General features: G+C 40.0%; 1 protein-coding gene across 1 annotated transcript in view; it reads right to left on the reverse strand.

Annotated features, from left to right (window-relative positions):
- USP3 (ubiquitin specific peptidase 3) overlaps positions 1–25760 on the reverse strand; it is a 36412-nt gene that overhangs the window by 5403 nt on the left and 5249 nt on the right. Inside the window, exons 2-11 of the mRNA XM_017737191.1 lie at positions 19611–19671; positions 17721–17852; positions 12128–12211; positions 10426–10507; positions 8197–8279; positions 7518–7631; positions 6726–6839; positions 2493–2639; positions 463–569; positions 215–295 (exon numbers count right to left, since the gene is read on the reverse strand). Of these exons, the coding sequence (XP_017592680.1) occupies positions 215–295; positions 463–569; positions 2493–2639; positions 6726–6839; positions 7518–7631; positions 8197–8279; positions 10426–10507; positions 12128–12211; positions 17721–17852; positions 19611–19671 (1005 nt within the window). The remainder of the gene's footprint in view (positions 1–214; positions 296–462; positions 570–2492; positions 2640–6725; positions 6840–7517; positions 7632–8196; positions 8280–10425; positions 10508–12127; positions 12212–17720; positions 17853–19610; positions 19672–25760) is intronic.

The following is a 25760-nucleotide window of genomic DNA, read 5'->3' on the forward strand; positions in this document are numbered from 1 at the left end:
TGCTGAACTGCACTGATGTGATTTAAATGTAGAACCCCCAAGAGCCACCCTCACTGTGGGCACAGGCACATGCTTCCAAGGACAGTGCCCTAGCAAATACCCATAGGCAACACTGCAGCTGAGTGGTTGGGAAGAGTGAAATACATTAGAAATACTCTGACTAGAAAGAAAACCCCTTAGGCTGGGGATGATTTCGTTAGCCAAGCTCTCTTACCTCGTAGCGTGCACATTGGTCCACTCTCTTGGTTTTTAGTACGTTTATTTCTGAACTGACTTGGAATATCTAGCGAAAGGTCTAGAAAAGCAAAGATTTAAAAAACAAAATTAGGGCTGAACAGAACAATGCCTGGTCTTTTCAGGTTGAAACTCTGGGTCTGCCATGTGACATCTAAAGATATCAAGCTTCAGATTTATTTTTCTGCTCCAAGTCACACGTTACTTGGAACACTAGAGATACCTTACCTAGGAATGGGTCAAACTTTCTAGATTCAGTCCCACATATTAGGCAGTTGACTTCATTTTGAAGAATGCCTCCAAAAATGGCAGTGACAACAGTAGACGCTCCATTTCTAGACAAAGCACATCAGAGAAGTACAGTCAGCCAGACGCCTGAGCTCAATTCGCAATACCTGGCCCATGTTTGGTGCTCACACCTCCCGCTGCCAGGCAGAGCTGACAGACCAGGGACTGGGTGCTCCAGGCAGAACTGCCCACTGCAGCTGCCCAGGGGCACATTACACGTGTGTGGTGGCTACACTGCTTTATCCTGGACCTGAAGAAAGGGTGAATGAGCATGCTCTAAGCAGATGCTCAAACTGCCAGTGTTGTGGTGCAGTTGGGTGCATTTCTATAGTGGAGCTGTACCTGATGCACACACATGTCCAAGATTTTAACGCTGTAATTAAGGCTTTATCTGAAACAAAAATTCTTTCTTAGGTAGGTCAAGCATATTTTTGTTCTAACTCTACGCCCTTTCTTACATGTGCTTTTGACTTCTTTGAGCACATTTTTGCACTTCACTGCCAACAGCAGCTTAAGTTGCATTAAGACATGATAAACGATGTGCAATGTCAGCGTTATTCTCTAAGCTTTCATTACTCCCCTACTTAATTTTTTTAGCAGATTATGTAAAGGGCCTGCTTCTCATAGTCCAATCTAAAAAACACACAAAACAAATTTTAAGTTACTTTATTATACAACTCCTGACCTTGCTACTTTGTGCTAGCAGACCTGACACTAAGGCTTGCAGAAACCTGTGTTCCTTACCTGAACTCCACCTACATCTCTACAGCTCCTCTGAATGCTTCCTGAGCAGGAGGAAATAGCTCCTCAAATAGACTGGTGCACAAGAAGAGAGCATTCACAGCCTATTTATTACTTTACTGGAGGCATTAAAGTGCACATGACCTCACCAGAAGGGCAGCTTACCCCATCTCACTGCATTTGAACAGCCCTTCTCAAGACAAATTTACAGTAGAGAGGTGAACAAAGGTTAAATTCTCTTTGGATTTTGACATTCAGAATGCTGACAAAACAAAAACAGTTTAGATTTCAAATACATGTCAATTCTACAAGCATTTTAAGATTCTTCTGGGGGATTTTTAAGCATCAGCAACACAACATAAATGCAGTAAAGAGCACAGTCTGAACTCTAGGCCTTCCCTAACAAAGCATCTATAAAACCCTGCATCTCAGGCCTGCTTACGCTGTCCTCATCAGTATAGAAGGGAAAACCTGAACTCAAGTTTTCTGCAGGGAATTAAGGACTTAGGGACTAAATGTGCAGGCTGATCTGACAACTTTCCTTCCTGAAGCAAATACAAGGTTTTCTCTCTGTGAGAGTTTCAATCTGAGAGAAAACAAAGTTGAGAAAAAGTTCAGAAACAACAGTATTTTGAGATGTACAGAAAGAGGAGTGAAACACACAAATTACACCTGTTTCAAAATACACAGTAGCAAGAAAATCAAAATTATGCAGCAAAAAAAAGCACCAACTGTAACTGTCAAGTGATACACAAATATAACAAGATCATCTGCAGAAAAACTGACTTCAAGTTCCAACTGCACTGCTCAGTCATCAATCCAGGAGGTCTGCTGACAATTTAAATATCAAAATCCTTGGCCACCGTTTTTGCTCCTGCAGCAATAAGGCTATCTATCTATCACCCTAAGACAATGATATTGTCTGGGGAGAAGAAGGAATTCTGTGGGGTATAGAAAATACAGTCTTTTATTTCTGAAAGACTAATGAATTAAAATGTCTTTACAACTTGGCCTGTATGCTCACTCACACCTATGAAAAGTGCTGATCTAAGACACTTCCTTTTGAAAGGACACATCCTAGAGAATGCTCATCTTTATTACCACTGCCTAAAGTTAGAGGCACTAAAGAAAACTTAAAACAAGGAACACTGAATCTGAAATTTCAGTCACCACATGCAGACCCCTGTAAAGGCACGAAGGCTTTGAAGAAATTAAAAACCACTTCTTACATGCAACATTTGTTGCTTGCAGACAGGTTAGAATTTTCTTGCAAGATTACTGAACGTGAAACCCCATTGAAGCCACCCTGGAGTTCCAAGTGTAGATGGTCCAAAAGGTAACGCATGAACTCGTGGGCATCCTGTTGCTGGTATCCCCTTAAGAGAAAAAGAAACAACAACAATAAAATTGCTTTAGAGACAACACACAGCAAGCACCAACATCACAGGATAAAAACCTCTGCTTGTTTAATCATACTGAGCAGACTTTCCATATGCACTTGGTACCCAGAAAGTTTTCCAAGTAGCCTCTGGAAAAGCACAGCAATGTCCTGACAAATTAAGTGATTCTGGTCCTTTGCAGCTCGTGCTCTCTGCATGCCTCTTTTTGCGAATGGAGAAACCTTTAAGAATATACAATTTAGATAGGAAGAGAAAACACCAGGGAGCAGGAGACACCTGCCATGTGCTCACACACTGAGCTAACAGAGCTGCCATGTTTTGAACTGGCCTCACCAGCCCCACCTGTGCTGGGGCACCCCAGGACTGTGCCCCTGTTAACTGAAATACACAATGGATGGTAGCAGCAGTGGCTTCTCCTCTGTCTCCTTTGGTACCGACTATGTTTGATTTGGACCTCAGCAGAACTGCTTTGAATCTCATTCAGACAGGGCACTATATGTCCCTACTTTGAATCTGCTGCAGATTAGGGTCAATATATTGTTATCTCAAACCTGGTAAGAGTCAAAAGAAAGACACTACAAAATGTATTGTTCATGTGGGATACAGGGTCAGTATTTCTGAGTGGTTCTCATTCAGTCACTGATCCCACTCACTTTGGCAGGTACAAGTGTTCGCTTGACCGTTTGTTCCCCTCCTCACCAAAGGCAGGAATTTAGTCTCTAGGCTTGTTTTCTACATGCATCTTTCAGCACCAATATGAAGTCTGAGATAATTAGGATGAGAGCACCGTTTCTTCTACGATGAGATCTAAAGCCATGCTTGGAGTTGCACACTTCCACTGCATAACTCACACACCATTTTCTGGGAGAGGGAGGTAATAGTGGGGTATTCAGAGTATCTCTTGAGCATTTTGATTTGGTAGGACAAGGCTGCAGTTTCACGTGTGCTGTGCCATCAGCAGCAACGCTGCTCAATCACCATTATTACTTCACCACTAACAAACCTTAGCGAAAAGAACAGAGAAACCATCAGGATAAAATGTGCCTTTTAAGTTATTTAAGCTAAATCATGCATCAAATTCAACAAACAACTGCTGTTCACTTGCCGTTAAGCTGCACACTGAGACAAAGCAGGAGAGGATACATAGTGAAACACTGAAAACTTTGTGCAACACTGATGTAAGTACGTGCAGGTTGTTGTAGGCCAAGCTACAGAAATCCCTACCCACCAAGAGCTGGCTTCCCCTCTTCCTCCTATCCATTCTTTCAAGCTGTTTTATCAGGCCTCCCTCCCCTTTTCCACCTCACTATCCCACCTAAGTGCTGGCAATAACTGTCAGGTAGAAATGTCTGGGAAAAACAAATGTGTTTTTAATTCAAGTGCTCACGGGAGGGAAAATCCCATAAGACTCATGGCAGAATATCCAGAAGTGGAGGGAAATGAGAATGGACTTGGTGCAACAGAAATATGCAATGTGAGGCTGATGTGCTTAGTGAAGAACCCAGATAGGTCCTACGAAAGTATTGCTAGGAGATAACTGAATAAATATTTTCACCTTACAGTATTACAGTAATGCTTTCTTTCACACCAACAGCTTTAAAATAAATCAATGAGTCTGTATATAGACACATGGGCAGCACTGCCTACCTTTTACAACAGAAAACCCAGCACACAGAAAACACTGCTGTGCTTCAACAGGTCACAGTCCTGTACAGCCAAAATAGGATTTACTGTCCCAAAGTTGCAAAATAATTATACATTTGTTAAAGTAGTAAAACCGAACTCTGCTTCAAAGCTGCATGCTAATTGTGCATGACTTTGAAGTTGCTGAGGTAACACAGGATTTGCTTAGTTTACTGAATACAGATTTTTTCAATAACCACGTAAGCAACCACATTAAACAACTGAAGATTAAATTTATGGAAAGTCTTTGCTTCAGACACCTTTTCGACATGAAATTCCTCATAAAAGAGCTTGGCACACTTGCTCTGCAACAAATAAACCTTTGGAATCACTCCACAATGTTGGCTGTGCTGCCGGTGCATGTATTTATACTTGCATATAAGTATGCTAATTATAGATGGAAAATTCTTTGGATTTGTTAAAAACCATAATTACAGATACAGATCTTTAAAAGGACACGATGATATGGACAATGCACTGTTTAAAATAAATTATGATGTTAAAGCCCTTCAGCAAAAAGCAGAGTTACTCCAATAGTCTGCTTATGTAACAAAACTGATGTCCATCCACCTGAAGCAATTCAATTCAAGCCCACCCCTAGCACTTTTTCCGAGTGGCAAGAGGATAGGCTATAAACAGGACCAGTTACCAGGAAAATAGAGCACACTATTTATACAGCAGTAAATCAGCAAAACACACATCTTGCATCTTGGCATGGGGCTGCAGAACTGCCCTGGCATGCAGCACAACAGCAGTCAGGGAGCAGGACCTGCACAGCAGCAAGAGAGCCCAGAGGCCCTGCAGTTGTGCCCCTAGTAACTACAAATGGCATTTTCTACTCCCTGCTGCAGTGTGAGGCAGAAGGGCATGGAGGGCAGTAGCAGTTTTTTCTATAACCCTCCTCAGGGGAGAGCAGCACTCAGAGTCCTTCACTTTCACAACTGAAATCTCGTTGGACTAAAACAACGGAACCGATTGCCAGCTGCTCCTCCCCTGCCCCAGCACTTCAGGCTCCAAAAGCACACCCACAAGTGGCTGCTGTGCTGCCAGCAGGCTGCTGGTTCCATCTTTCTTCCCCACATCCCTCCATCCACCTTCTCCTCCCCATCTCCCAGGGAGCACAAAAGACATATCTGGAATTTCAGCATCAATAGCTTTTACCAGGTTTAATTAAGCACTGAACAAATTCAAATTTTCTCCCTGGATCATGTGGGAGTGGGGACTTGTTAAAAGCAGCTGACACTATTCTCCATTTGATTTTATGAGTTCCCTTATCCATTAATCATGGACATGCTCCCAGAAAACTGGGAATAAAAAGGGAAGAAGGAGAACCCCAACAAACAGCACTTTTTCTTTTAAAAGCTGTGATAGAATCCACAGTGCTGAAAATTTGCTTGAGGAACTTCAATGAACAGGTTCCTCACTTGGTCTAACAAGAATTATAGAGAAGACTGTAATAGGGAAACTGGTCACAGACAGTAGGGATGATGTTTGTTTGCCTACAATGTTTTGGTCACTGCTTGCAACTACTGGTATTAAACTTCCTTGATTCTCATAAGCCAAGTGAAACATAACTGGCAGTGTGAAGAACAGAATAAACAGATCTGTGGTTTTGGGTTACTCATTGAGCAGATGTGTTCACAGCATCTTTTCAGCACTGCTGGAGATATAACAGATAAGAGAGCATCTTTACTATCTGACAACATGGAGCAACTTACCTTCATCACAATATATCCTAACAGGTTTCAGTGCTCCTTTGAAAGAGGTTCGGGGGCCAGGACAGGGAGACCTTGGAGAGGAACGATACTTGGGTTTACTTGGGTAACCTTTTTCCCTTTATTGTCTGTTTTGTCAGTATGGGCACAAAATGCTTATTATGCACAAGATTTTTCTCTTATAGCCCTTATTTCATGTCCAGCTGCTGGATACAGTATTTTGAGAGAATCAAGGAAGTTTCAGCCAGTACGTTTGCATTTAGGCCTGTAGGTGCTGTCTTTTTTAATCTGACTACATCACTTTCTTATTGCAGCCAAGCCTGGGTCCTGTCAACACCCTGGCACTTGGCACTTACCTACCAGTCAATAGCTTGATTCTTTCGGAGCACTGGCTCAAAGGTACAACTACCACTGTTTCTCATTTGAGATCTCTGTCCTCTCTGACACTGCTACATGTGGTAGAATGGCAGAAGGAAAAAGCGAGCACTACTGACGAACACAAAACTGTTGGTCAAAGCAAAGATCATTTTCAAAGCACGTTTGTAGGCCTATGGAAAGCTGCGTAGAGTGCATCCTGTGGATGCAGCCCAATTCAGAGTAGGACACCAGCAATATGTGGTTGCAATCAAGAATACTGTCATTTAAAAAAAAAAAAAAACCTTACCTAAAATTTGGCATTATTTTCCAAACAACGTAAAATAAAGACTCTGGACTAAATGCAGTTTGGCTTCCTTGCCATAAAGCACAGAGTGTCTTTCTGAATTCTTCCACAAGTGAACTGTAAAGAAAGTAAAAGCTGGTGTTTAATGTGGGTTTGTGTCACAATCCGTTAGAAGTTTACTTTTTCAATGGTACAAGTATCAGAAATTAGCTGGGTTAAGACTGTAATGACTGCGTAAATATCCTTTCCAGTACCTTCAAAGATTTTATGTCCAAAATCCTACCCATAATGTTGAAGACACACAGCTTAGGAAAATTACATTTCAGATGTTCAGGACTCACATGAACACCTATGCACTGTTTGCCATTTTAGTGCAGACTCTGCTAACATCATCCCTTTAACATTCGCTCAAACAACCTACAGATCATGAATCACCTACTCCTGAATTTATTTTGTAGTAGTAGCAATATGTTGACTTGCTTGTCAGATCTCCATGGCCCTATTTCAGCTGGAATTCAGTAGCATAATGTCTGCAGCACATATAAATAGGACTTCTTAACGTGATTTAACATGTACGCTCCAGCACTACCTGCTGTATGTGATTGCCTCTCCCTGCAGCACCAGACCTGTAACAGCAAGCTGCAAACGATACAAGTTCCTTTCTTTGTAGACAACTATTCTCCCGTGACTCGGTCCCCTGTGAATTGTGCAATATCAAAAGTGTACAGTGACCCCAGCAGCCCACATTTGCTGTTTCCTGCACAGCTCAGAGCTCACAAGGCACACACAGCTTACACATTGTTATCCCCCTGGCTCCTGGTGTGGTAAGTTCGCCGCCCTGCCGTCTTCCCATTCCTCAGCTCCACCGCAGGTAACTCTTTGAAGTAACAGCAAAACTGCTGAATGTTACTAGGAAAAAGGAAATAAGAATGAAATCCTTAAAGGGCGGAGAAAAAGGAGAATATTATGTATTCTGGAGCTAGTTCTTTTAAATGCATAAACACCAGTTCGTGCAGTAATAGAGGATGGCAATTACAAACAGTTCAAGAGACAAGAAATACTGTAGCAAATACTCATCTTCTGTAACCAACTGAGCAGATCTGAAAATACCATTGTCATCCCAAATTCCTAAAATAATTACATTTTGGCTCTGCTTTGACTAAGAGATACCCTGCCAGACTGAGCTATCATTTCCTAACAACCCAGACTGCATCTGCTGAGGAAGTTAATGCACTTCACCGGCCTCGGCAGTGAAGGGGCAGTCTCCTGTTCTGCGCAGGACATGTCGGGTTTCTTCTGGAATGCTACACCACAGGATGTGCCTCACACCATGAAACACAACTTCATCAACCCACACACACCCACTCCTGCAATCCAGGCACACTTCTGTCCAGTGGGAACTTGCCAAATTCACCTGCCCAATGCTACATCACACAAGCCCCCTGAGAGGGGTGGGAGAGCTGTGGAAAGGTACCTGAGCGACTGAAGGATTGCATTCATGAAACAAGTGTTCCCCAGGTTCCGGAGGCCTGTGGCACAAAGGGCAGTGGTGCTTCCCTAGAACGAGAACAGTTAAGTTAAAGAAAGATTTATCATTGCTCCACTACTTCCCTCCCTCCTGAGTCATCACGGTTGGATCAGCACAGATTTAAACAATAACCAACTACACTGAGTGCAGCCGCAAAGCCAAAGCAACCACCTCAACAGCTCCAACTGCCTTGAAGCTCCATCTTGACACAAAAACTGCTTCTTAGTTATTCCTGTCAACAATCTTTTCCTGTGAAAATAAATCTAGAATAGGACAACACAGAGTTAATCACAGGCTCTTACTGACAAGGATTTGTGTGTGTATATGTTAAATAGTCACACTCCAATAGTGTTCAGTAAGAACTGGACAGCAATTTCCCTAGTGCCTTTGAAAAATGAAAGTACCAATCCTCATCCATCTTTTCCCATGTCTAATATGCAGTGTGGCCACCTCCAGGTTGATTTTAAGTCACCAGCACTAGTCTGAGTCTCAGTGGGGTTTTGTGGTATCCAGGAGGCTTTTTGAAAGACAAGACAACAGCATTTATTTGGGGAATAAACAGTCAAGTTAGACTGTGCAAAGAAAAGGCAGAGTGTTGAAAAAAGAGAAGCAAAATATACACCATTTACAGCCTAGAACAATGAACCCCCAGACAGGCTTGCTTTTTGACAAATCCCCAGGTTGGGTGGGGAGGAAAGGGAAGAGAAATGTGGACAAAGTTGCATTTATGATTCTAGAATCTGCAACTCTTGGACACATTCCACTGTCTACAAAATATCACATTGGAAGTTCATCAAATTTCTGGGTATTCTTCATTGTTCTAACATAATTTGAAAGCTGGGCTATTTTTTAGTATCTCAAAGTGCAATCACCACAGTGTCCTGAGCATATTCTTTTCTCACTCTTGCCCCAAGTGCCACAGCACTAATGCACACAGCAGTGCCCCTGCAGTTCTAGATAAGGATTCAACATGCCAAAAATAAAAAGATAATCTGTTGTTAGAGGCAATACTGAAGTATTAATAAAACTGACAAAACAGCACTAAGTAAGAAGAATAAAAGCAGCATTTAGTTCATGCTTTCTAATTCTTTCTTCTCCTTATCTAAATGTTGCCTGGAATTTTTCTTCTGGTTTTTACTGGCTTTGAGTTTTTCAGACAATGATGCTGTGTACTGCCATAGCAACAAAGCCCCACTATTTCTCCCAGGCTTCCTCAATCTCTGCAGGACTGGGAAAGTACAAGAAGCATAAGCAGCACATTCAGATAACCCTGAACTGGTTATAGTAGTGCATTTTTTAAAGCAACTAAACCCCTCCACACTTTACCAAGCAGCAAGTGACTGCTTTGCTCCACCCTAGGCTCTTACTCCCATTCACATCCTCTTGGGCCCTTGTTCCTATGGCTGAAGAAGCTGCTGCTCCAGCTCCCTTTGGTGACACTGCTGGCCCACAGCCCAAGAGCTCTGCTCCATCTCTCCCTCATTTTCCCAAGGGTGAAAATGAAGCAGTTGAATACAGCTGGGTCAGAATCTTCCCTCTCCACACTCAAAATGTGGGAGAAATTATGAAAATTAGGAACTCTGTTAATCCCATCTGTGCAAAACAGACATTTGATTTGGGACATTCTTTGTCTGGAAGAAACTATGCTGCCTGTCAGCCACCTAGCCAGGGCTGGATCCTCCTCTCCTGGGTGCTATTCTGCAGATCTGAAGCTAAAATAGCAGGAAGATGAAATGAGGAGAAGAAAAGCTTAAAAGCAGTCCATAGTTTCTCTTGAAAGCCAGTTTTACTAAGCTCTTTTAAAAAACTGGTAATATTTTTTACTTTTTCGTAACAATTATTCTTAGTCTCCCCTCAAAAGAGGGCACCTCCTTCTTTGCCTTCTGCACCTGGGAGAATAAAAAAATAAACAAAATACAAAAGCCCCTTGTGTGCTCAGGAAAGAAAAGCTCCACCTTGACATGAAGCCCTTCTAAAGCACAGGGAAGCTCACAGTGTACATCAGCAGAAATGCAGCAGTGTATCAACCATGCTTGTGTGTGAAGGGGCTTTTCTAGGTGTGTGGCCAGAAGATGCTAAAGTGCACCAAGCAGAATGTGGGTCTAGGCCAACTATAAACCTCAGCAGGTTTACAAAAACCCTTTAAACTCACTGTACCAGATCTGTTATACTTACATTTACTTTCAATAACTTGCTGTTCAGAGATGAGTTTTCCAATAGTTTTCTTTTCCTATGTCTGTCTGATGTAAAGGCTGAACTGTTGGAAAGCAATTAAAAGAGGTTATTTACCACAAAAACAAAGTATTGTGTGGAATGGACTAGATATAATCAACTCATGTTTAACGGAGTGATTCCATCTGTCACCAGTTGTCACTGACAGCAAACAGGCTCCCCATTGCTGCAGAGTCTGAAAATGGGCTGCACCTCCCTCGGGGCACAGCCCCATGGCCCACCAGGGAGTCAGAGCAGGATGTTCTGCCCAGGGATGTGTGCCCTCAAGCATGGCCTTATTAGCAGCTACTTAATCATCTAAAATACTGATCTTTTTCCTAGGTCAAAGAAATAAAATACTTCTGTTAGGAGAATCATCTAAGTCTTTAAGAATAGAACTTCCAAAAATCAGGACGAAGTTAAGTTACCAAAAGTCAAGAATATGTGGAATGTTAGCACTTGTGAATTATGGCTGACCTCTCTTACTTAAATAAAAATACATGAAACTGTAACATTTCTGTAATACTAAGTGACAAAAATAATCATTTATTCTTTTGCACATCAATGGAAATTAATGGCCCCTCAATTAAACCAGCTGATGATTTCTCTCTAATTTAATAGTGAAATCGTAGTTTGGTTCAGGGTTTGGGGTTTTGGTTGGTAGGTTTTTTCTTTTTTTTTTTAATTAAAAAGCCCTCCAAACATTCAAAAACCACCATTAGACAGAATGAGAGCCTGCACAGTATCATTTACCTCCCAAAAAGTAAGGTCTCCTGGACATTTCCAAAATACTTGTGTGCACTTCTCATTATGCTTAAACATCTTTACATCTCATTATGCACCTGACAAGGCCACCAAAAGAAAATGGACAATAATTAAAATATTAATATAACCTACCAAATAATCGATACACTTAACTCAGGGAGGATCCAGACATTTCCCCGAACCACAGCAATTTCTTAGCAGGAGTCCTGGTGGAACTCAGGGGCATCCTGATGTATTTGGAAGCACTGAATGCATGTGTATTTCCCCTTGGCATTATGTAAGACTTTCAGGCAAACTGTGCAAGCACTCTTTTCTCCCTAAGGACTGGCCACAGCACATACATCACCCAGATCAGATTATCTGCTTTCCAGTGGAACAGCACCAGTCAGAGGCAAAGGAAAAAATGTCTCTTCTGTACAGTTCTAAGTTCATAAGCCTTCTTAATCTTTTTGCTAGCAAATCAAACTATACAATTAATATGAAGACTACTTCCACCTGTACTTTTGCTTCAATTTCTCTGATAATAAAAGCTTATTGTGGTTTTTGGACAAAGCTATGACAACACTATCTGTTTCATTCTGAAAAATCTCTCTCATTTATGTGGAAAAAGGCATTATTGTTTAGGCAGAAATAAAGCTAACTGATATCTAAATTACTGCATTATCATATGCTGCTTCTGCAAGATTCACTATATAAGAAACAAGACATGAGATCAATTAAATCCATTTGTTCTGCACCTCTGCTTCTTAGCGATGAAAAGGTTTCTAAACACACAGTTCAAAGACACACAGAAGGATTAAGATACACATAATTAGATAAATATACATACATGAAACAAATACCACTTAAATGATGCAGTATTACAAGTCTGCCCAAGGCAGTCTGGATGCAAACTACTTACTTTTCCAAGTTCTGTAGGTGCTCTCTGACCTTCTGTACCAGGCCCAGCTTGGTATCATTGACTACAAAATCATCACAGCGATAACTGCAAGAAAAGTATTTTTCAGAATATGCAAAGCACCTCAGTGAAGCAGATCAAATCACACAAGCCTATGTATGGGAAGCACCAAAGGGATCCATCTACTCAAAGATTATGAGGAGAACTTGGGAGCACACCACCTCACATTGAGCTTGGTTTGCTCCGAGAACCCCCGTCCAGCAAAAGAGGGTACAAGCAACATCTTACTACATGGCTTTTCTTCTAGTTTAGTTCTTTAGAAATCAAAAGCATGATATACTGCCTGGCCCAAGGCAGAATACCAGCTCAACAAAAACTCAAACAGTGTAACCAAAAGCAGACTCAGTAGTCTATCCATAGATTCATCAGAAAAGACCAACTGACACCTAGTAAACCAGAACACAAAGCTTTTATTAATTTTTGAACTATTTTAACATTGTAAAGTTATCACTGAAACCTGAAGAGCTGAACAGATACACACAAAACATAAAAGTTGGTGCTATTGAAAAAACAGCAGGAAAGATGGACTAAGATCACCTGAGTTTTCCAAAGTCAGGCCAGAAGTCTGTGGCAACTTGCACCTCGTGCTTAACCACAAATATCACTCCATCACTCATCAATTTCTGTACATACTGTGAAGTATCAAATTACAGCTTCAAATTTTGGCAGACAAGTGAACATGTCCTGTGAGGAAAATTAACTTTGGATATGTTTAATATCAGAACTGTAACTACGTCTCTCCTTTCCCTTTGGCACAAGACTGACTCAAACACAAAATACATCATCATCACCTCAGGCTACTCCTCTGCTGGAGCAAATCCACACTTGCTTCCTAATTTAACGAAGCTACTGACTTCAGGCACAACTGGAATTCACAACACTGTTGCAAAAATCTGCAGTAATGCCAGTGTTCCTTCGAACACTACATTCTTAAAAAGGCTACAGAGTTGAGAAAGTCTGTTCATGACCTCTGATTTTTGCCTCTAAGAAGAGAAATTAATATGACTCTCAAGCAGTTATGGGTACTTACACAAGATCTAGAAATTAGTAAGATTACCAGTAAGGGAATTTTTTTTTACATTTTTAAAGATGGCCACAGACCAAGTTAGTTTGGGAGGGGGAAGAAGTCTGTTAATATGCTGCTTTTTCAGCCATGTCTTAGTTAGTCCTTGGCAGCTTTTTCAGCCACCTACAATGACCTAATGAGGTGCTCCTGCACTCCCACAGGACACCAGTCTCCCAGGCCAACCCTCAGAGCACACCAGCCCAGCCAGCTGAACACCCAGACTGGAACCCTCCTGAGCAAGAACACCCCAGCTACACCGGCACAGTTACACTGCTACTAATGCTGGACTAGCTACTGTTGATAAAGCAGGGAATGGAAGCCTCTATGGGAACTTACTGCTGAAAGATGATTAAATTGCTCCCATGCCCTGAAGATCACATTAACCTTATTTTCACATACCAGTTTAGTACTTGCCCCAAGATGGAAGAGTAAAACCAAATACATCAGTAAATATCAGGGTCGTTCCAACACTGGAAAAGTACTTGTAAGTTTCACTCAGAATCAAGACAAACTTCTATTTCTCTTTTTACTGAGCAGAGTTTTTAAACCACCTATCTTGCAACACTGAGGATTCAGCATTACTATTAGAAATAACAGCATTACCTCCAATCTATTTTGGATAAACCAAGTAAACAGAGTGAGAAGTAGTTTATGTTTTAGTTACTTAAATTTGCTAAGCCCATATACCTTAAGGGTAAACTGCTGAGAAATTACATCCTATATGTGAAGCTGGCATTCAAAACAGATGTTTAATTTGTGATCCTCAGGATTATCGCAAATTAACAAACACCTTTTTTGCACACAGCAGCTCTACAATATGCTTTAACAGCAACGGCATGGAATAAATTCTATACCTTCCAGAGGGTCCCTTATATGGCTTAGGACAGTATTTTCCTCTATACACTCTATTTTTAGTACCTCTGCTACCTCCAAGGCCTGGTCTCTGCTGGCCTCATTTGCTTCTAAAATGGCAGCAAGCCAGTGGATGTACGCACTGCTGGGAACAGGAGTGCTTAGGAGGGACAAAACTTCATGCTGTGATTAAAAGCCCTGACTAGATTCAAAGAATTTGAAGGATAGGAAAAATTAAGAAAACCCAGGTTTCCTTAGTTATGCCAACACTTTATATGAGTAAACAAAGAGGTCAAGTTCTACTGTCTGGATAAAAGGCTTTTAACTCTTCCTATTTTCACTGATTGTAGAATGCAAAATAAGAGTACTAAGCAATCTCATTTTCCAATGCTCATGGCACCAGCACAGTAAGCCTGGTTTATTTTTTAAAGAGAACCATCCTCACAAAGACTAAAAAAGAATTTTCCTAAGTCCTTGACAGTTGGTTCTTTTTACACCAACCAGGAACACACACACCCCCGACACAAGTGTGTCCCTTTAAGGGATAACAAGGAGGGTAATGGGTGAGAAATCTGACCTGCAAACTGTGTCTGGGATTAAATGAACATAGGAAACATATTATGCAAATACATAAACAAGGCAGCCTTTCTTCTTCTGTGCCAACTGTCTGTGCACTAGCACAGAGAAAACCAATTTACAAGAGTCCTCTTTCAGGAAAGCAGGGTTCTTACACATATCGTTTTACTTCTCGTGCACAAAAAACCAACTAACACAGCAGGGGAAAGCATCCTACGATAGCTTGAAGACAAAAAAGATCTGTACTTCTTGCAAACTCTTTGTGTGTAGTACTTTAGAACTAACCGAAAGGCTGATTACCTCCAAGAAGTGGAATTCAGGACTCTCTTTTTCTCAGCAGTTAAAGTCTCAAACGTAACTTAGTCTGAGGGTTTAATATTGCATCTATTGTCTCAAAAGTGACCAAAGAATCAAGAAGAGAGTTGTACTCTCATAATAAATGAAATATTAACAAATTCTCTCAACTTTTCCACTGTTAAGACTGAGCAGTTGAATAGAAGGACAGAGCAAAACAACAAAACCCTCTGGAAAGACTGCATGACAGGTTATGACATGGCCAAAGGAAGGCAAAGGATCAAATGCTGCCTTCTTAGAAAGCCCATACAAGCCTGTTCACTGCTATTATCATGCAAGCCAACAAACACAGTAAATTGGGATCCATAGGATAAAAATGGAATAAGAGTATTCTACTCAACTTTGTGCAGTAAACACAACTGCAAATAAAAACATAAAAGCCAGCACTGCATCAAAATATCTCCATTATTTTTAGAGTAGAAGTAAAATTCAATTAAGTCGTAAGATGGTATTTTACTGACTTTCAAATTATTGAGGCAGCCCACACCAGTAGCATAAAATATCCACCTTTACATAAAAGTTCACTTAAAAGAACCACCATGGCATAAACTTAGCAATGTCTACTGGATTCATGTCCACACTAAACCTAACAAAACAGCCTTTTCAAACTCACTCTCCACAATAACTAATTATGTCTCAACTTTACCGAACTATTTGCTTTAACTGGCACCACTATTTGACAGCAGCCTCCACAGTACTGTCCAAAATAAAGGGGGAAAAGTTGATCTGAATGCCTTCTGCTTCATCTTTAAACTTCTGTGCTCATTTCAACTGGGTGCAGTAACAAATTCAAGTATCTTTTTCTGATTATCGTGAGGGAAAAACCTGAAATATACTAAATGAAAACAAAGATAAACTGCTTTTAAAACTTGTTCAGCTTCACATTAGCACAGGAGTTATAATTTGCTGGTGAACTACCCACAACAGGAACTCTCCAAGGCAAAGCTGGCTACAATTAGTTCCAGTTCATCCATAGATGACTCAGCCTCGACTACAGCAGAAAAGACATCACATCACATGCTAAACTGCTTCCCTTGTGTTCTACCAGAAACATGTGCCTCCCCGAGGTGCAGGTCTGCCTGCCCCTCACCAGCACAGCTGGGGTCAGTAACAGATCCCACAGCCCCCAGTCTCGCTGCTGGTACTTTGTAATGCCCACACGGGGTTTGGGATAAGGTCAGCAGGGTGCTCAGACTTATCCTGCTGATAAGGTCAGCAGGATGCTGCTGTAACTCATCAAGCCTCAGAAAGTTTGGAACACTATTTGTCATAATGGAGATATAATCAAGACTTCAACTACCCCACTAAAATTCCTCCACAGATTATTACCTTCAGAATGACTAGAAGACAGGGCATAATTCAAACAAAACAAAAAGCCACAACATAGAACTCAGGTGATACCTGTATTAATTGGGAAAGTGAAACTAGCTTCCGAAAGCTGTTGCAATGCTGGTAACCTGTGCACATGTATCCCTTAGAAAACTTGTCTGTTTTCTCATGTATTCACACAGGAGCAGATAAAAATGCTGGTCATTAAAATAAAATGCAAATAAAAGCAAAATTCCCCTACATCACAAAGCTACTCCAACCTTTCTTCTATGTTTAAATGCCTACAGCTGCTTGTACCATCTGAGCAGCTTTTGAGTTGCTCCAAACATTTCTTCAGGTGAAATCACTTAACTGGGGTTTTACTTGCAGGGGATAAAAGTATGTGTTACAGAAGCATTCCTCATAAAACTGGATACCCAAACTTCAACAAACAGATTTTTTCCTGATGGACTACCCAAAAGACACCCAATTATTTGAACAAAATACCCATTAGAGGAGCTACATACCCAGTAATTTTACAAGAACGTAACAGGGATTTCCCCAAGATTTACACTGTTCAAACCCACACTGCACAAGTAACACCACACAGGAAACCATGGAGCACCTGCAAATGGGGAAGCACCTGTCAACAGGTCTGCTTAAGGGGGAAGAGGATGGAGGACGCTGAGGGAAAAAGCAGTGCTCTCCATTGACTCCCAGTCTGTGCCCCCTGGGGAACAAGTACACTGGGGAATCCAACATTAGCAGCATCAATATTAAGTTTCCCTAAACAGTGCTTTTCACACTCCAAGAACCCCACAGAAGGAATCAGCCCAGGCCACTGTGCTATTTAAAGAAACGTTTCTGATTCTTCTCCTTACTCTTACCAGAGACCTGATGCTGCTTCCCAACAGGATCCATCACTTTCCCGGACTCACAGAAGGTACACATACAAACACAACTCGAGTTCAGATCTCTTGGGCAGGAACTACAGTGTAATACTTTACTTTCTGAATCCTGACAAATAAAGTATATGTGAAAGGCTTCCACCAGCTTGATGGAAGGAGTAACTACAACCAAACAGCTTTTGCAATTAAGAGGTTTGGGTCTCCACATACCCCAAAGCAAACAGAAGCAACTCCAAACCCCACAGCACTTATTTAGAAAAGTTTCTTCTGTTTAAGTCAGTTGACGTGTAAGAGTTTAGCCACAGCCAGTGCTACAATGCACATGCAAAAGCAGAGTGTTCTAAAAATACAGGTCTGGAAATCAAAAGATGAAATGTTCAAAAATGTGTGTAATATACTGTTGCACAAGAGTCTGATGTTTTCACCTGCTAGAATATAAAAAGTTGTCAAATTACAGTGTTTAAACCCTTACCAGTATGTACTGTAACTACTGCAATCCATACACACAGTATGCTGAACTTTCTCCTGTTTTTCTGTTTTCTTATGATTGGTCATAGGAATCTGTGCATCTTCGTAATGCTTTTTTGCATGGCCATTCACATATCTAAAATAAATGAAAAAGAAATAAGTTTATACTTCTAAACAGCTAATTAGCATTCATTTAAAAAATAGGAATAAAAAAGGCATCCAATATTTACACAGGCATTAAAAAAGACAATTCACTTGTGTGAAAACACTGGTTAAATTTTCCAACGTTTTCCCCCTTTACTCTCTCATGTGGTCCAAATTAGCCCCTCCATCTCCTTGTACCAAATCCCAGGATGTGTGCTCTTAACAGTCTAATGCACTTCCACAACTGAGAAAATCCTAAACTCCCTTTATCCATACCTGTAAGTGCAGGAAGTCCGTACTGCTTTCCCATATACTCTTCTTAATGCTCCACCTTTTTTCCCCCCAGCACTTGTGTTTGGGATCCCTTTAAGAGAGTGCTGACCCCCATCTGAAAGCACCCCCATTTTCAGCTTTCCAATTTTGCAGCATGATTTAATGTTACAGTCATCCTGTTCATGAACTTGAAGGGCTCTGGAGCTTGTGGTTACATAAGGGAATAAGAAATCTAAAATCCTGCAGCTCTTTTGCTGACACAATGAGCATTTTCATGCCCAAAGTCTGAGATACAGGAAATTAAGCACCTTTAATTTAAAAAGAAGTGTCCTTATAAAATGCAAGAGCCCCAAGGTATATTAAATCTTCTCATTCAATTATTTTCCATTCTAAGGATGGGAGCAGTTTGGAAAGACAAAACAAACTGCATGAATAACTGACTCAGTGTCTACCAACTGCATGTAAGAAGGGCCATTTGTGGACAGTAATAATATTTTTTTTAAGATTAGCAACAATTAAAATATTCCAATTATTTATTTCATACCATGAAGTATTTCCCGCTCTCTTAGGTCTCACCAAGTATAGATTTATTAAATAAATAAATAGAGGGGAAAAAACAGTTGGTGTCAAAAATTCTAAGATACATTACTAAAACTGTGGCACTTACTGCTACCCAGATCAAACAAACAAAACCTTGAGTTTATTCAATCCACTTAAAAAGATGAAGTCACTAAGTTTAATGATGCTTTCCCAGAATAACAGCACACCAACACATATGTTACCCAACAGATGAAAACATGTTTGCATCTCAGACACTGTCTAAATGTCCACAGTAACTGCAGCCCATTAGTATGTGCATCTCAAACTTTTATGTAGCAGCACATTTTCTACAATTATCCTGACATATAAATAACAGCATTTACTGTATCATTCATCTATGATGTATTTGGAGTACTTCAACTAATACAGACATCAAGCAGGTGTAGCCTGAAGGAATTCTGATGGCAGCTAGTTCTTAAATGCTATGGTAATAACTTTAGGTCCAAAACTACACTGCAGTACATTTAAGCTATTTGCAGTCTCAGATGAATAGTTGCTGTTTCTCTCAAAATAAGATGTGCCAACCTGTGGCTTTCCAACAATTTTTACTTGGGTTTATCTTAACACAAAAGAAACATCTTCCACAGAGTGCAACTTTACAATAAATTACCAGTTCTCCAGACACTTTTTGAACTGAGCAGTCACATTTACTGTCCACTTTACTTGAAAAACCCAACAAAATAAAACCCCCATATCTTGAGTATAATCTCTGGACTCTCATAAGGTAGCAAAGAACCACGTTAAGCATAAACATGCAATGTTAAATGAGATAATAAAAGGCTTATTTCAGGGAAATTTTGAATGAAGTGAGAGTCAAGCAATAAAGGAGAAAGATAAAAGTCTGATTAAAAGATTTGCACACTAACATTGTACCCACCTTCCACAATGGACACTCGAACACGTCAGACAGACCCAGGGACTTTTGTTTGACCGGCACACTATAAAAGATTTTAAAAAAAAAAAAAGGTCAAATGAATGAAGTCTACTTGATTTTAAAATACAATACAAAAAAATCAGAAGGACAAAACCACTGGTAAACCTTCTGATTTTTTCTTTTGGCTTTTAATAAGACAGTCCAGTGAACACAGGATAAAAAGCTATAGCACTTCTGTTTCATAAAACTTGTTCTACAAGAAACCATTTTAAAGAAGGTATTGCAAGAAAGCCTGGCAATCTGATAAGAAGCACAGAGAATAAATTACTGTGCAATGCATGATAATACACACCATTTATACAACGTGTATTCCTACTCTGCAGTGCTGATAAAGAATTTATCCATAATGACTTCACCCTCAATGTAACACCAGTGCTGTGCTTCACAATTTACTCAAGACATCAGAAGATGTTATCTAAGTTTTTGGCTGTCAGATGTTAAGTCTAGAAAATTTAAAACATGGATGTTTAAAGCTAAAGGGCTTAAACAAAACCAATGGCAAATACTAAAAAAAGATGAAACACCATTCCCAGGGTAGAGCCATAGAAATGGGATATTCCAACTCTAATTCTAACCCAGCAGCATGTCACTGAAAGAGGGATGCTATGAAACACAGCACTTAAGATTTGAGAAATAAAATTGTTAACTATCCATTACCACAAAATTTACAAAAATAATATTACACTTTGAAATACCCAACTAATATGATGAGAAAATTAAAATAAAACACTAAGTGCATGGCTACAAGATCAGAAAACAAAAATAAAATACTACTTTGATTATTCCCAAAATACAAAAGGGTATGATAACAGATAATTTTTTTACACAACATAAATTTCTGCTGCTTGGAGCAGCCAGTCAAGAGAGTCACAGAGGAAAGAGAAGAGATTGGGAACATGAAGGCCTGTGAGGCCAGGGGGTAGAAAGACAAAGAGGATAGGACTGACACTGGTTGTACATGTAAATTACTTAAATTGTTATTTATTGTGGGAAAGCATGAGAACAGCCTTCCCCTTCCGGAGTCACATCTTAAAACAAGAACTGAAGCAGCACAGAAGCTGCTCCAGGGTAGGATCAATCTGAGCAGGCTAATTCAGGACTTGTAGAAAAACTCAAAACACAGTTCACCAAGCTATGAACCATGGTACATAGCAAACTGTTAAGATCAAAGACTATTGGAGAACATCAAGCTAAGAAAAGTAGTTTCTTTATCAAATTAAATGTTCATTAAAAAGGAAGGGGTCAATTTTGAAACAGCAGAGAACCAACAAGCTTAGCCATTTAGAAGAGCTAATATATTTTTCCACTACCAGATTTTACCTTTGTGATTTAAATCAGATGGAAAAAATAAAGAGTACACTGCTTTTTAAACAACTGGGTTTTGAATCTGAATTTATTATTACAAATAGCTGCTGTATGTCAACTCAAAAGCTAAATCCAAGGCATGTTTAAAATGAGAATGTTACCGTACTATGTGGGGGAAAAAAGGCACATCCTCCAGAAGTATTTTTTGAAGTAAGTACTTTAAACTCTCCAGTCAAGGCTCCAGAACTGGTTCCTTCAGCTGCTTTACTTGAGAAACACATTTTTTCATATGTCTCAGTTTTCCGGCATTGGTTCTCCAAAACTCAATTTTTCTATTTCTAAAGCTGTTTATTCCCACAGCTGTGATGGTCAGCTTGCAATAGATAGAAAGCAGCCAGGTAGAGCTGTTTTGGTTTACATTTCAAGTCAGGAACATGGAAGAAGTTTGTCTAATTTGACCAAAATGTTACTAAGAAACCCAAAATTTAACACTGGCAAACAGAAGAGAAAGGAAAAATCTTAAACAGCCATTATCAATTAAAAATGGGCTAAAGGAACCATTGGTCTACCCTGATACAATTTTATTTGCTTGAATTTCACAAACTACAATGTAAAATATGAACCAGAAGGAAAGAAAAAGAAGCCAAAACCATTCATGCACTTAATCTGTGTTCAAATGCTGTGTGAACAAAGCACTACTCTACACTTTCCATGCCAGGAACATTAAAAGGTCTTCCTAGCATTAAAATCCTAACAGAAATCTCCCACTTTGAAATCACATGTTTGCTTTCACTATGTTATCATCTATGCATGGAACTGGTTCTCAACCAGTAGGTCAAAGCATTATGATGGAAACTGTTACTCCTACTTTCCACTCCTACCAGACAATTACAATTTCACATTAAGGTACTTTAAGTACCTGTACTGCTTGTTTGTCAAGTGTTAAATTATACCAAAGTAGTGCTCATTCTGCAGGTTTAAATGTTCTGCACAAAGTCAGCAAACAAGTCCAACTTCTGCACAATGCCAAAAAAATCACATACACTAAAACTTTCCATCTTTCATATCAGGAAATAGGAAAAGATAGCTCATTTGTTTACTTTAATTTTTAGGAAGAACTTTGGTCCAATTGCATCACATCAGAAATGTGTAGTTTATCTTCTGCACAAACATCTCCACCCACAAAGAACTCATACCACATGGAAGTGTCTCCCACTAAGATTAAACACAGAATCCAGTATTAAATCTGTGACCTCTGTTAAATTAAATTGCTCTATTCTCAGAGAATTACACAATTGATTTTTTAACACATTGCTGAAGACTTCATTTTGTATTTCTCTGAGGCTAGCTCAGTAAATAGCTGCATGAAAGCCTGGCTCTCCAGGTATTCCTCAGTACAGATCCTGAAGCAGTCACCATCTTGCTACTTAATAAATTTAATTACACTGGAAGCTTCAGGCATTAATCAGGACTCTATCAAGACAGGCACCATGGAATGCACAGCAAAATCACAAATCACTGTCCAGAACTACCTATAATCTAAATTAGAGGTAGACAGTTTGGCTTCATATGTAAAGATACTGCACATTATTCCTTTCAAATGGGGTACTGACATGAATGCAGTAAGCTTCAAAGCAGACCAGAAGTGAGAGGGAGAGATCCATAGCAAATCCTTCTCAATTCAGAAGAACATTACACAGCCCTGGAAGTTGACCCTTAAAACAGACTTGGGTGTTCTGGACTTTCAGGTCAGACAGTTACACTAAATCATGAGGAAAGACTTTCAAACCCATTTGTATAGCTACAGATGTATTCCTTCCATAACCAGTTTTCCAATTGGGATTTGGGGGTTTGGCTTGCTTTTGTTTTAGCACTACTTAAAAAAGAGAGGGGTGCATTACATTAGCATCCCTCACTTTGGATTAAAATTATGTTCAAACATTGTAACCACATAAAAAAAATTATCTGCCTTATTTAGTGGTATATAGACCAAGGAACACTGGCCGCTTTCTCAGCTTGAACAAAAGTTTGGCTACTGAAACAGTTACCAACTGCCTCAATTTGCTGTATTTTTAAATTAAATTCAAGTGGTCAGGCAAAGACAATACTTAAGTGTCAAAAGAAAAGCTGCAATGCCACAATCTCATCTGAGGCATTGCCATTTGCCACTTTACATCAAAATCATCTTATTCAGAAGCTCAGAAACACAATTTTTCATCATATAATAGGAAGAATTCTTTTACAGAATGATTTCTCTAAGTAAAACTTGAATACTGATTTGTTACTCAGTTTACAAAGCCCTCTCTAAATGAAGAGGAGTACCAATCTATCCCCAGGAGAGCAAAGAGTCATACATAACTTTGGGAACACTCAGAGACATCCATGCAGCTTCCACTTTTTGTAAGTCAACTGGGTAAGGTTCACTGAGTTATGCCAAGTAGAATGAGCAAGATATGGTTAATCAGTTTGGTGTTCTCACCACAGGGTCCCCTACCCCATCCTACCCCACAATCATGCAAATATGTATTTCTCATGCTTATTTTTTTCTTGTTGAAAACCGACTCCAAGTGCACTCTTGCGAAGCATGAACGCTCCTGGCAAACACTGCATTTCTTACACAGCAAAGATGCAGACTGCCACTGAAGGAAAGTTACAGACACGTAAAAGTGCACAACCAACTTGTGAAATTAATGGGTTTGTTTAAACAGCACACTGCATAGCTGAGAAACTGGCAATAGAAAAAAGCAGCAGGAAGAGGAAGAGACAAACAGGAAGCAGTTTTTGTAAAGCAGCCAAGTTCAGAAACCTGCAAGATGCAGTGTCCACCAGAGACCTGGCAGCAGCACAGCCACAGCGCGAGTGACCCCGGGCCAGAGCTGCTACAGAACTGTGCTTACAGCCAGGGTTTAAAATAGCCCTTCATTGCACCACTAAAGAAAAGGTCACAAAATATCAGCACATTAAGAGCAATACTTTGGTCCTTCTGTTAAAAGCACATTGAATAGAAACAAGATTAGGGTCACTAAACTGTTTCAAACAGTCCCCACAGCCTTTACCAGACATCCTGGGCTCTGCTCTCAAAAGGAGCTATAGCAGCACTCCCACGTTACTGGCCCAATTATACACTTCAACAGCACATTGACCCGCACAGAAACATCTCCAGACTAACTGACCTCTGGTCAGTTCACTTTACGTTCACACAGTAGATACGTGAACATTATGTTCACATAGTTTCAGCTACACTGAAACAAGCTAAACTGTAAAAAAAAAACAAAAAAAACAAAAAACCACCACTGTTGCTCCACTCAGGAAGAAGGAACAGTACTTACATACTTGTGGTGTCAGTGGTACACTGATACTGTGCTGAGAAAATCATCCCACAAACACGTGCACTTGCTGACAAAGGCATACAATATGCTACTTAAGTACAGCATGTTGCACATACAACATGTAACACACATGTGCCTATCAAAAAAATCCACAAGAATACTGCTACAAGAAATGGACTACTTTTCCTTTCTCATACCTTTCACTTGATTTTGCCTTAAAAATCCCTCAGTGTCCTGTTTAATTATGATTTAGTAGGCAGACTTCCATTTTACCCCTTAAAGAACCAGACAATTGAAGCAAAAAAGAGCTGGGCAGTCTCCATTAGCAACATGTGAAGAAAAAAGCAGCAACAACCCACACACCAAAATGAGAAACCCCTTCTTTGTAAAACACAATCCTTCTGCTGTGACACATCAGGCCTAAGGAATCAGACTGAAAGCTACCTTTTCCAAAAATCTGGAAGTAAAGGTGAGAGAAATTTGCAAGCAAAAATCCCGGTGAGAATACAAAATTCTGCACAAGTATTTAATCGGATTTATACAAACCCCTATAGTAATAGCATTTCAAATGCAAAGATTTTCAGTCACAGAATTCATAGCATTTCTCAGAAAGCCCATTTCCATTTTAGAGATGAAAACAACAGATTGAATAATTTACCAAAAGAATTTTAAGTTTATCAGCATAGATCAGAACGGAGCCTACTAGCCCATACACCCAAGTCCTTTAAATCATTTTAACTGCAGCCAAGGGTAAGATATCCCCAAACCCATCACTCTACACAAAACTTGTAAGGTGATTCGCCAAAACAGCTCTAAATTAAACACATAAAACTTCCCATATGCAATATACAACGGGTACCAGGTGTCTAAGTCATCCATGAAAGCTGGTATTCTAAGTAGGGAATTACTCAAGTTATTAACCTATGAGAAACATCAAGGGGACAAAGATGTTGGATGTGGTCCCTTCTCTAGGCTTACATGCTAGAGCTGCAAAAAGGTTCTGCCCACTGCTGGAATTTACAGCTCTGGAACTCTCTCTGGATGCAGGCACAAGTCTCTTCAAAGACTGAATAAATCAGCGGAGGAGTTTTCTCCACAAAATCCCCATGCATTCAAGATGTGAACATCTCAAGTTTAATGCAAGTATCTCCTACCCTTGAAAGGCCTTCTTTACAGACAACTCCTAAATGCTGAGGGAAGACTGACAATTCCTTCCCATGAGTAAGTACTTCAAGGGAAGAGTGAGACAAAGCAAGAGAGAGAATGAACATTTCACCCAGCTTAGCAGTTACAGCTTTCACCTAGGCTGCAGGCTCCACAGCAAGGAATATCCATGCACTCTACATTCAAAATCCACCACGTGAAACACTCAGTTGTTAAAATTAAGACTGGAACCAAGCATTTTCCACCAAGATGAACTGACCAAATCACAACATTAGAGAGCCATGTGCACTCTTTC

This window comes from Corvus brachyrhynchos, unplaced genomic scaffold, assembly GCF_000691975.1.
Source record: "Corvus brachyrhynchos isolate BGI_N302 unplaced genomic scaffold, ASM69197v1 scaffold200, whole genome shotgun sequence".
In the NCBI taxonomy this organism is placed as follows: Eukaryota; Metazoa; Chordata; class Aves; order Passeriformes; family Corvidae; genus Corvus; species Corvus brachyrhynchos.